The 11263-nt window shown below is 48.9% G+C and overlaps 2 protein-coding genes and 1 long non-coding RNA gene across 3 annotated transcripts; 1 reads left to right on the top strand and 2 right to left on the bottom strand.

Annotated features, from left to right (window-relative positions):
- On the top strand, positions 1–1906 carry LOC132247330 (E3 ubiquitin-protein ligase TRIM15-like). The gene is made up of 4 exons (XM_059720191.1): positions 1–24; positions 762–992; positions 1341–1363; positions 1650–1906. Exons 1-4 carry the CDS (start codon positions 1–3, stop codon positions 1861–1863), a joined length of 492 nt encoding a protein of 163 aa, XP_059576174.1. The 3' UTR covers positions 1864–1906.
- A 4100-nt stretch (positions 1907–6006) lies between these two features.
- On the bottom strand, positions 6007–6480 carry LOC132247329 (histone H1.01-like). Its single transcript, XM_059720190.1, has one exon. The coding sequence runs from the start codon at positions 6478–6480 to the stop codon at positions 6007–6009; it is 474 nt and encodes a 157-aa protein (XP_059576173.1).
- Positions 6481–8096: 1616 nt separating this feature from the next.
- Positions 8097–10215, bottom strand: LOC109285901 (uncharacterized). Its single transcript, XR_009458624.1, has 2 exons — positions 9308–10215; positions 8097–8470 (listed from the first exon to the last, which is right to left on the bottom strand). It is a non-coding gene; the product is annotated as an uncharacterized LOC109285901 (long non-coding RNA).
- Positions 10216–11263: the final 1048 nt, after the last annotated feature.

Raw genomic sequence — 11263 nt, 5'->3', positions numbered from 1 at the left:
ATGCATGCCTCTGAGGCTGGGGGGGTACGGTGACCACCCGCAGGCAGGGGCAGTGGCGTGGTGGTGGCAAGTGGGGAGCTCCCGCAGGTGGCCACAGCAGTGTTGGCGACAGCGGGATGGTGGCAAGTGCCGACTAGCGGTTTGCAACTACCTGCAGATGCCACCAGCAGTGTCAGCGGTGGTCAGTGACGCTCTACAACTGCCCACAGACGCCACTGGCAGCAAGGCGGGGAGGGTGGCAAGCAATGGTGGTGATGGCCAATCGCAGGGGGTACACCGCCAATTTTAGGGGGTGCACGTGCACCCATGTGCACCCCCTATGTGTCACCAATGGCACTGACCACGTCTACAGCCTACAGTACCTGAAACAGTTCCCTGCAGCCATGGCTTATGGGAAGATTTGGGGGAGCCAGGGATATGGAAGGAGAAATTTTAACAACTTTTTTGTCTGTTATCTGCCAGGTTAAAGGAGGTGTCAGTGGAGCTAAAGTTTTGAACATTTTGAATTAAACCCCTCCTTCTCTTCTAGACTCAGTGTTAGACAGTGATGAGGTTATCTAGTGTGCACAGTCTTCCAGGAGAGGTAAGAAAAACATTTCTAACGTCAAGAAATAGAAAAAAAAAAGTACTAATTATAAAGTTTTAGGTCTTCTTTATAAAACATATAGTAGCTTACAGATTTTTCTTCTTTGAAAACTACCTTTAAAGTGACACATTCCATGATTTCATCCATGTTTCTGGCCCTTCTGTGTCCCTTCTAGAAGCAAACAGAGATTGAGAAAGAGAAGATGCAATTTCAATTTGAGCGACTGCACCAGTTCTTGGAAAAACAAGAGCGTCTCTTTCTGGCTTGGTTGGAAGAGCTGGAGAGAGACATAGAGACCAGGAAGGATGAAAGTATCACACAGCTCTCAGAAAAGCTTTCCTGTCTTGATGCTCTGCTCAGGGAACTGGAGGAGAAATGTGAGGAGCCAGCAATGGGATTTCTGGAGGTGAGACTGCGTGAGCAGCCCCCAGATCCCTGCACAGTCACTGGCCACAGCTGACCTCCATGCCTACGTTGCCATTTGCTCTTTGTGGGGAAGAAAAATCTCTTGATCTGACTTGAATAGGAGAAAACTCCCTCCTTCCCCACCCAGCTGCAAAGGCTTTATTCCTGGTTTCATCCAGTCATTGACAGGAGGTGAAAGATTTAGGTCTTGAAGCCTCCTGTAGGACATGAAGTGACCGAGGGAACTGGGACTGTTTTGGGGCATGACCTAATGGAGTTCATCCAAAGCAGGAAGGTCCCAAGTGTAGGCCACACATGACTTAACTCCTTCTTTCTTTCTCCACTCTAGGATGCCAGAAGCACCTTGAACAGGTATGTGGCTTCTCATGCCCTGACTCCTGAAGCTGAGAAGGGGTTTGGGCACCAGGTGAAGGACACACCTTCCTGGAGCCTGGGGAGGACGGGCATGGGAGTGTCTTTCTCTGAAGCTCCCAGTCCCACCCCATGCCCACAATCCTGAGACTTCTGACATTTCCCCTTGCCCGCCCAGAGGGGGAAGGGAGTCACCTGTGGGTGGGAACTGACTGTCAGCCCAGCTTTTTGGCTGATGCCTTAGGTTGAATAGTCAAGAGATGGATAACTCTGTGTCTCTTTCTAGATGTGAGACAGAGAGAGCCTGGCCCTCAGCACTTTCTTGTCCTGAAACAAACTGGAGGATTTGGTTATTTTCTCAAAATATTACTTTTCTACAGGAGGCTCTGGAGAAACTGCAAGGCAATATGGAAACGGAGAGCTTAAAGAGGAGTGTGAGTGTCTGTGCAGGTGCTGTTCTCATGATGATTGCACTGAAGCTGGATGCTAATTCACAATAGGGTGAATGAGTGAGAAATTGTCCCTAGGGAGGCTACTCCTGATTTTTATACCAGCACCAGTGAAATAGAAAATCAGCTCTGGTGACTCCATTGGAATTAGTCTTGATTTACACTGGGCTGAGAGAGAAAGCGCGTGTTGGAAGTGGGGAGGGGGAAACAAGATGGGCGCAGAACTCCAGCAGAGGGTTTAAGGCATCTCACTTCAGCTCAAGTAGTATGAGTTTGAATCGTCCATTGGAGCCATGCCAATGCCAGCTGTATATGTTTACTCGGGCATTTTGGTCTGGGGAGTTAAAGGTTAAATGCCCAGAAGGCTCCACACATCACTTCCTTGTGTTTGCTGACTATGGAAACCATGAAAGCCCAGTGAGCTACAAGGCTTAGGCATGCCTTTAATCTATTTATTCCTGTGAGAGAGAGAGGCATCAGCTTCAGAGACTCCAGGGAGATTACTCTCCATTTACATTGGGATGGGCATGATGGGAATCCATCCTGGTGTCTTCTGTGGAGTTAAAACTAGTTCACACTCAGGGGGCACATCTACATGTGTGATTAACACGTATGCATAAACTCCAGACCTAATTGCTCCGGAGTTTATTCATGCACAGCATGTTGAGGTGGGCCAGAGCAGCCCAGGCTGGCAGGGGACCCAGAGGTCAGACTGCCAGCTGGGGCTGGTCTGACCAGGCTCCATGTGCTGCAGAGGGGCTGGTCAGTAGGCAGCCCCTACGCTGAAGCACCCTCGTGCCCCAGCCAGCCCCGTCACTACCTACACATGTGCTGTAGCACACAAAACAATGCTGCCACAGGGTACTGCTTGTGTTTAGCTGGACTACCCTGCGGTGGCATTTATTAATCTACTGCAACCTAGTAAGGTCACGTGTGTAAATGGTGACATTTTCATTGCGGAGCTAATTAGCTCTACAGCAAACATCTCGTGTAGACGCGCCTAGGGGATAGAACGAGAATGGATCCCAGGGTCTGTCTTTCTAGTACAAAGGTGATAGAAGAAAGCAGTCCTAAATGTTTTCTAATTCATACACTGCAGAGCACTATGTTGCTAAGATTATCTCTGGGTTTTTAGTGTCATTGCTTCACCTGTCCAGACCCTCATTTCTTTCTTGGTATTCAAGTCTGAGAGTAACCACCACGATCTGATCTCTGCTGTGTGTTTTTTTTTCTTTTAGTGTGCTTACTGCCTGACCCAAAGGTGGACAGAGGTAAATATTCGGGGGTTTGTGGGGAGGGTGGACAATGCAATGCAAATAGTTTCCTGAAGCAGGAGAAAATAGTTGTTTGGGGCCACTCAAAGCAACAGGAATCAAACTGGGGGAATCACTGCTAAAAAAGCAGCCCACCTATGCTGGAGATACTTGATAGAAAGACAAGGAAGTTATTACTCACTATTGCAGTGGTCCCAATTCCTGGTATTTTATTGCAAGGCTTGTGACTACTTGCAGTCCCTTTGGTAGGAGAGCACACACAACACCAGCAGACTCTCCTTATGCCTGAAGAAGGGTGTTTGTGCCCAAAAGCTTACTAATAACAATTTTCTCCAAGGATTTAGTGGGTCTAATAAAAGATACCACATCTACCCAAAGAACCTTGTCTGCCTTTTGGTTGGCAAAACACTTAGTTGAAAGAATCGTGTTTTCAATTGACAGTAAATTCCTAGTTCTTGTGATTATAGTGGAAAAGCAGAAAGCCTGTCCCCATGGATTTCTCCTTTCTGAGCCACAAGAAATGCAAATAGGAAGAAACTAAGATGTATTTAAAAAAATGCTTTATGATTGTTTAAGCCAGTCTGATATTTGGGAGGGGGCTGGCACTATGATACCATGATGATCAATTGGGACTATTTTATGAGTTACCAGGTGAGCCTGGTCAGCAAACATCTGTACTCAAGTGATGAAAGGTAAGGAGTTTTTCTTTCCCTGTGATTTGATGGGTGGAACAGAAATGGGTGAAATGAAAACTTAAAAATACCCTTTGAGCCAATGCACAAGGCAATAAGGGGCAGATGGCCCCAAGATGGCAATAGAACATTTTGAATGGAGAGAGGACATGATGTGCCAGATCATCCCAATCCCTGTCCCTCCCTCAAGCCAAGCTCTGCCTCTGGTTCTTATATTTTGTTTTTCCCCGTCTCCACTGAGCGTGACTCTGGATCCCGACACAGCGTTTTCTTGGCTCCGTCTGTCTCCAGATCGAACAAGTGTAAACTGGGGAGTCACACAGCAGGAGGTGCCTGACAGCCCTGAGAGATTTGATGCTGCGCCTTGCGTGCTGGGCTGCGAAGGCTTCACTTGGGGAGACATTATTGGGAGGTGGAAGTTGGGGAAGAGGCAGTCTGGGTTCTGGGAGTAGCAAAGGAATCTGTGAAGAAAAAAGGGGGGAACAGGATTGCAGCCAAGCAGGGCATCTGGGCTGTGCGGAAATACTGGGAGAAATACCAGGCTCTCACTTCTCCTGAAACCACTCTGCACGTGCATGGGATTCCCACAAGGATTCGGATTTATTTGGACTATGAAAGGGGATTGGTGGCGTTTTATGATGCTGGTAACAAAGCCCCGATCTTCACTTTTCCACCAGGATCTTTCACCGGGGAGACAATCCGACCTTTCTTTGAACTCTTGAGTACAAACTCCAGAGTAATATTGTCACCCTAAGGGACAAGATAAGCCATCTTCCCGATTGGTGGTCAGCCTTAGCCCTTTAGACTCTCACTCTTCAGAGGGAGGAGGAGGAGGTGGAAGAAAGAGCTTCACAGCTCCAGGTTTTCTCCAGCCTGTTTGTCTCTTTTGACTCTTCCCTTTGTTCCAGTTGCTCAACTATATTAAAAGAAGCTAAAACTGCATGCATGGCATTTTTATTAATAGATGGGCACCCTCTATTATTAATACACGGCACCCTCTGATTTCTGCTGGTGCTTCAGCTAGGCAGCACTTCTACAGAATTAGGTACTAGCTAATTCTGCAGAACATGTGCTTTCATGTGTAGCTTTTTGGTACAAAGGGATGGGCTTAAATATTTCTGCTTCTTAGCTCTTCTATGTCTGCTTCTCTCTCAGAGGCCTGGAGAAAGGTACCGTGATACCCAAATGCCTGTCTTTGTCTATCCCAACCATACATTAGGCCCAGCTCTTACCCACAAGAATTCTTTTCTTTCTGGAAACTTAAAACAGCTCCAGTTCAAAACTAGCCGTTTCCTTCGCGTATCAAGACCCGAGAAACTAAAAACAGGTACTTAAAGTCACTTGAAATAATAACAGAACATGTTCTTGGGACACTGAGATTCAATGTTCTTTTTTGGTGCAATTTCTCTAATGATTTGGTTAAAACAGCAACTTGTCTGTATGCATTCGGACGGCCTTTCTGTGGGTGCAAGGATGGCTGCATGGATAGTGCAAAATCTGCCATTTTCAGGTCAAATGAAGTTACGACGAGCCATTTCCTTGGCACATAAACAAACTCCATATAATAACTCTTAAGCATGGGTTACTCTTCAGATCTTGATCACAATCAGTGATCACTGACCATGCACCAGAAAAGTACTTTTAAAAGCTGCATCTCCACATAACTTGTGTGACAGACTTCCTAGAGCCCTATAGCAAAGGTTGGCAACATTTTGCAGCTTGCAACCCAGGTTGCTGTCCTGGGCTGCAGAGTCCCAATCGCCCCCCCCCCCCCCCCCCCCCCGAGAACTCAAATGGCCGGCCTGCTCTTTCCTCACTGCAGAGGCCGGTGCCTCTGCAGGGAGTGAAGCACTAAGCACCGACATGAGAGGACAGGGGAAGAGGGCGCTCTCTGGGGCAGCTCCTGGTCAGATCCAACTTCATTTGCGGGCAGGATTCTGCTATAGGCTGCTGACCTCGAAAAGGGGGCATGAGACCTAGCTGGTATCAGCGGCAGGGGCTGGGAGCCAGGCTCTCGCTGCAGTCACACGTCTCCCAGCCGGGAGCCAGGCTGGGGGAGGGACAACTGGAGCCCGGGAGGGGCTGGGAGCAGAGCAACTGCCCGGGGCTCTGCTAGTGTGACAGGCGGCTGTCAGGGAACCACCCCCCGCAGTGTATCCGCTCCTCCACCGAGCACGTGGTGGCTCTTAAAAGAGCCTTTGGGTTTGTAAGTAAGCGCGGCACGGATTTTACTGCCGCTTCCTGCCCGCGGCTTTTCGCCGGGCTCTGGCCGCCGGCTTTTTGGGTGTTTTAGCGCCCCGTTTATTGCCCCTGCCGGAGCCCTTCCCCGCCGCCGCCTGCTTCCCCCGGGACTTCGTCTCCTTCCTCCGGGCCGCGCTCGCTCTGCGGCTCTTGGCCGCCGCCGCGGCCGGGCGGGCGGGGCTCTCCTTCGGCATCCTGCCCATGCGGAAGGAGCCGGAGAAGCCGCTGCCCGTCACCCGCTGCAGGAGGCCCTTGGTGACAAGGGCGGTGACCGCCGCCTTGATGCGCCCCTTGTTCTTCTTCACGTTGTAGCCGTCGGCCGACAGCGCCTTCTTGATGGCGGTCAGGGACACGCCCTTGCGGGCCGTGGAGGCGCACACCGCGCGGAAGATAAGGTCGGACAGCCCCGCCCCGCCTCGCCGGTGCGGCGGCGACACAGCCAGCCCGCCCTGCCGCGGCATCCCCCCTCCTCCTCCTCCGCCGCCGCCGCCGCCGCCGCCGCCGCCGCCCGAGACACAGCGCCCCCCGAGCCCGCCGCCGTGTCTTATATACAGCACAGCCCGACGCAGCCCAATCAAGCCCGCCAAGCTTCCCGACGCAGCAGAATCAACGCCCCGCCCCCGTCCCCGCGCTCCTCGTGCTTTTGCAGCCCCCGGGATCGGGCCGCGCGGGGTCCTGCTCCAGCCCGGCCGGCGTGGCAGGGGAGCCGCGCTTTCATCCCCCCTAGTTTGCCGCATTAAATGAATCAAGTCCCCTCCGTGAAAAGCGCCGGAACCTGCACTGACCCGTGCGCCGGACCCCCGGTGCCAGGATAAAATGTGGGTTTGATGCTAAATGGAACCCCCCTGTCGGCAGGCGGCATGAGGAGGCTGCGGGGATAGGACCCCGGGGGGCAGAGAGATTCCCTGCGCGAAGAAATCTCCCCGTTTCTTCCTCCGGCTGGCCCGCAAGGCACCGCAAAGGCGGGCAAGAAACACAGGCTCTTTAGGGGGAGCCTGCCAGGATTTCTCTGACTTCAAAAGTGCGTTGTTGTGGAAACACACACAGAGTACTTTTGGGTCAGGTCAGCAGAAGCTTTTATTCAAAAGAAACTACAGCTGTAGGGGGAGTTCCAAAGTGACATGGATTTCCCAAGCACTTGGAAGGGGTCCCCCCCCAAGAGCAAAATCAGGAGGCTTATATACTTTTTAACAGTCGCTTACAACTCACGTGATCATATAGTGAAGTTAGCATGAAAAGCGGCTATAATATTACTTCATTATTTCTTTGCTGTTATCAGGATGGGAATTATGGGGGAGGTGAGGTTAGTTCACAAACCTCCTCCTTGCACCTGGAAATCTACTTTGTACATACTTTTTTTTTCTACCTTCAAGGCCGCGGTGAGCGAAGCATTTGCAGAAGAGTTACAAAGAACAAACATTTGCCCTTATCTGTTCTACTGTACCGAGCCAGCAATTCTACACAAAGCGGTTATGTCATCTTATAACTAAAATAATCAAAGTTTAAGGCATATATTTTTTCTGATTCCACAGCGTCAAAGTCAAAGCAAGGCCCCAGATCTCTGCTAAAGTAAAAGGCAACGGAAGGAGGTGGACGCCTTGGCTGTAGCTCGGCAAGGCTCTCGGGGTGCATCTGATATCTTTTATTAGACCAGCTAAACAGCTGGAAATTGTCTTCCTCAGCAAGCTTTCGGGGTTAAAACCCCTTCCTCAGGCTGAGGAAGCATCTGCCTGGTTGGCTGCTCCTTTCTCACTTCGGAAAGAAATGAACGGCAAATCTTCCACTGAGGGAGTCACAAAAGAGTAAGGTTGGAAGAGACCTCAGGGGTCCTTTTAACTTGCCACAGGTGAGGCAGTGGGACAAGGGCAATGCCAATGCCCTGCCATGCAAGGGTAGGGAGTAGTTCGTTAAATCAGAAAGAGAGAAGGGCTAAAAAAAATCCTCATGAGAACGAGATGCATCATTATTTGCATAAAACATAAATATTAATTTTGAATGACTTGCCCAATTTAGAAAGATTTAGCTATAGGCAGATTTTCCTGATGACAAAAGCACAATTATGGCATAGGAAAAGTGCTAAGGCAGACGCATCGTAGTACTTTAATTGATTCACCCTTTTACATCTGGGAGAAATGTAGAGCTCTCTTGATTGATGACTGATGAGTCTGGCTTCAGTGCAACTGGACAGATCCCTCCGATCTCGAGTTTTCTTCTTGGACAAGAAAATATTCATTTATTGGAAGATACCTAAAAGAGGTGCTCCATTTGCATACTACACCAAAGAGGTGACATCCAGTATAACTGAAAGGGGGAGAAATCTCTCAGACAGACACGCTCCCTTTCTCTCCACAGTTAAGTAAATTATTTCATTGCTCACTTTTTGCGGATTCAATTCCTATTCTGCAGATCACTAAAATCTTTCAGTAGCCTTTATACATCCTTGACGATTACCTGGAAGAAAGACCCAAACTGGTAAATAGGATCTATAATTAAGGAAAAGCCTTAATAGGCATCACCACCATACAGAACAGAAGGAAATGGAAGGGTGATGTCTGCAAAGAAAACCTCTTGCATCTAAGTTTGTTTGAAACATCTGTAAAGCAAGACTGTTTCCTGACAGATTCCCCATAGCCATAACTTTACAAAGTTAGCTTGTGTCACAGCTTTTGCAAGTGGCATCACATTTGCACAACCCCTGTATGCCAATGCTCCCCAGAAATCGTTTAAAATACATAAACGACCAGAATGAAGGTAATGAACCAGGGACCATAATCTATTACTGAACACACTCACCTCCACTGAATACAACCTGAAACCACAGCAATTTAGTTCTAATTGAGGGAGTGATTTGCCTAGGTTTAGGACAGGATAGTTACTGGTATAGGTGACAGCTGTGAAACATTTTCCCCCCTGCTAGCTAGCTCCAAAGTGTGACTATATTCGATTTTTAAAACCTGTATTTATTTGCTGTAAATTCAATTGACATATGAAGGGTCCTCTACGATGGCTCTTTTATACAACAAATAAGCAACACTTAAAAGGACCTTTTTAACAGAAGAACCCTTCTCCTTCCACCCAGGGGCAGAAAATGTGCTTTGAGCTAGCACATTTGGTAGCAACTTTCTTATCTTTGAACCCAGGGTCCTTCACTAGCCTGCTGGGCAGTAGGAAACTATCAGCAGTCTTAAGATATTTCTGGAGCTAGGTGCGGATGTATGCCTAAATGGGGGGGAGGATACTTTTTCAGCTACCTTTAAGCAGGTCATTCCTAAAAAAACCCTGCATTACCTTTATAAATTTCAAAGAAACAGTTGGGTTTAACCTCTTCCACACCTCCGAAGAGTAAGACTCCTTTCTGCGTTGGCGAGCTGCTTTTCTTTTTCCTCCGAACCGCCCCCAAACCCCATGCGTGTATTGGTCCCTTTCTCAGCTGTGAATTATTTAAAAGCAGGACCGTCCTGAGCGCTGCAGCTCCTGCTTATATGGAACTCAGTGGATCCTGAGCCATATAGTTGCTCGAGCAGAGCCTTTCCTTGACCAGTCACGAACCTCTGCAGCTCTCCCGAGTTGCAGAGCCGGAGTTTTCATCCTGCGCCTTGTCATGGGTTCATTTGGAGACCAATGATGCCAGCGAATATTTCCCTACCTCCATTATTAATACCAGTCAGGCTTGAAGTCTCATAGCGCAAATCCTTTGCTTGTCTCTATTGTAACCTGAGGGCAAATACGGAAAATAATGAATGCTTTGAAGGGCTTTTTTTTCAAGGTGCAGATAAGCGATCTCCGTATCTTTTCCTAGAAGGGAGGTTGTTATTTTATCTAGTGCTTGACAGATCCATACACCAGGGACACCGGCACTCCTAGCTGTTGTTAATGGTGCGGCCAGGCCATTTCTTCCGGAAATGCCCGTTGATTCATACTGGTGATTAGGTTGCCTTGGACAACTGGAGCGCGAGGGGCAAGAAGCGACTCTGATTTGCGGCAAATAGAGAATAAATGATTTAAGAGGCAACAGGGAAAGCAGCATTTCTCGTTGCCCGAGCTGAGCATGGGCGGCTGCAGGCCCCCACCGGCCCAGGGCGGGAGCGGGGCACGCGTGCACGGGCGAGACGAGAAAGCCTCCGCACTGCTCTGCGGCTCGGGTGCGGCGCGGATAGAAATGCTTCATTCCTATTGGACAAGCTGTCCAACGTGACTACAAATGCCGCTTCCTATTGGGTGGCATTCTGATACCCACCGGGACAAGGCGGGAGCCGGGAGCGGGGAACTCTCAGCCTGGAGCTGCTGCTTCTTGTACTTACGTTTGCCCCGGACAGTTAGTTATGCTGCTCCCTGCTTGAATCGGTTCCTTTTTAGAGGTGAATCCGGCTTATTATTCATAAATCAATATGTTAATGACTGTATCTATCATTGCTTTATGACTCTGAAGCCTCCCTTCCAGAGTAGCATGAAACAAATATTTAATACCATGTGGTGACTGGATCTATTCGTGGTACTTGAAGGTGGTTTTAATTGCAGGAGGCTCTAATGGGCTGTGATTGTGTCCTGTTTGTTCACAGCTTCCCAAAACTGGGGATTTTTGGAGTGTTTTTATGTTTCCTTTTTTTTTTTTTTTAATATTTCCTTTTTTAAAAATCCCTGTATATTTCCTTACTAAGGGTGATACCATTATGGGATGCTTTAAATTATATATACAGATTTTCAGCTGATTCTCACATCCAAATGCCTCTCCTTTGTTTTCTTCCAGCTTTTTTGGGAGGAGGTGGGAACAGTCAATAGCACTGAAGACTATGCTGATTTGGTGGCCTGTTTTCAATCAGGTCTGCTGGTGCTGGCACAGAGGTGGGGGCTCTCTGGGCTACCCCTCTGGGGCCCTTTCCCCAGTCAGACTAACCCGGCCTCTCTGCTCTGAGCCAGTCCTTCCTCTCTGAGGTCTTCATAAATAGCCTTGGGAGTATCTCTCACTTACTTTTCTGTATCCAGCAGAAAGAAGCAGCTTTTGATGGCTCGTGTAAAGCAGCTCAATCGTAAGCTTGCCACTGATGGACTCCCTCGGGAGGGCCTGCTCAAGAGAACAGCTCGAAAAAGGGTAGCAGAGACAATCTATGCATCCCCTACGGAGCAGGTACCTGGGAAAAAGCCTGCTGGAAAAACCCGTGCTTGTGGAGCAGAAGAGGTGGAGAAGCCTCTGCGTCCCCAGTCTCGCCCCCACACTAAAATGTTCCAAAAAATTCACTGGTATCA

This window comes from Alligator mississippiensis, unplaced genomic scaffold (genome assembly GCF_030867095.1).
Source record: "Alligator mississippiensis isolate rAllMis1 unplaced genomic scaffold, rAllMis1 scaffold_21, whole genome shotgun sequence".
Classification (NCBI taxonomy): Eukaryota; Metazoa; Chordata; order Crocodylia; family Alligatoridae; genus Alligator; species Alligator mississippiensis.
This window is presented reverse-complemented; position numbering and strand designations above follow the sequence as displayed.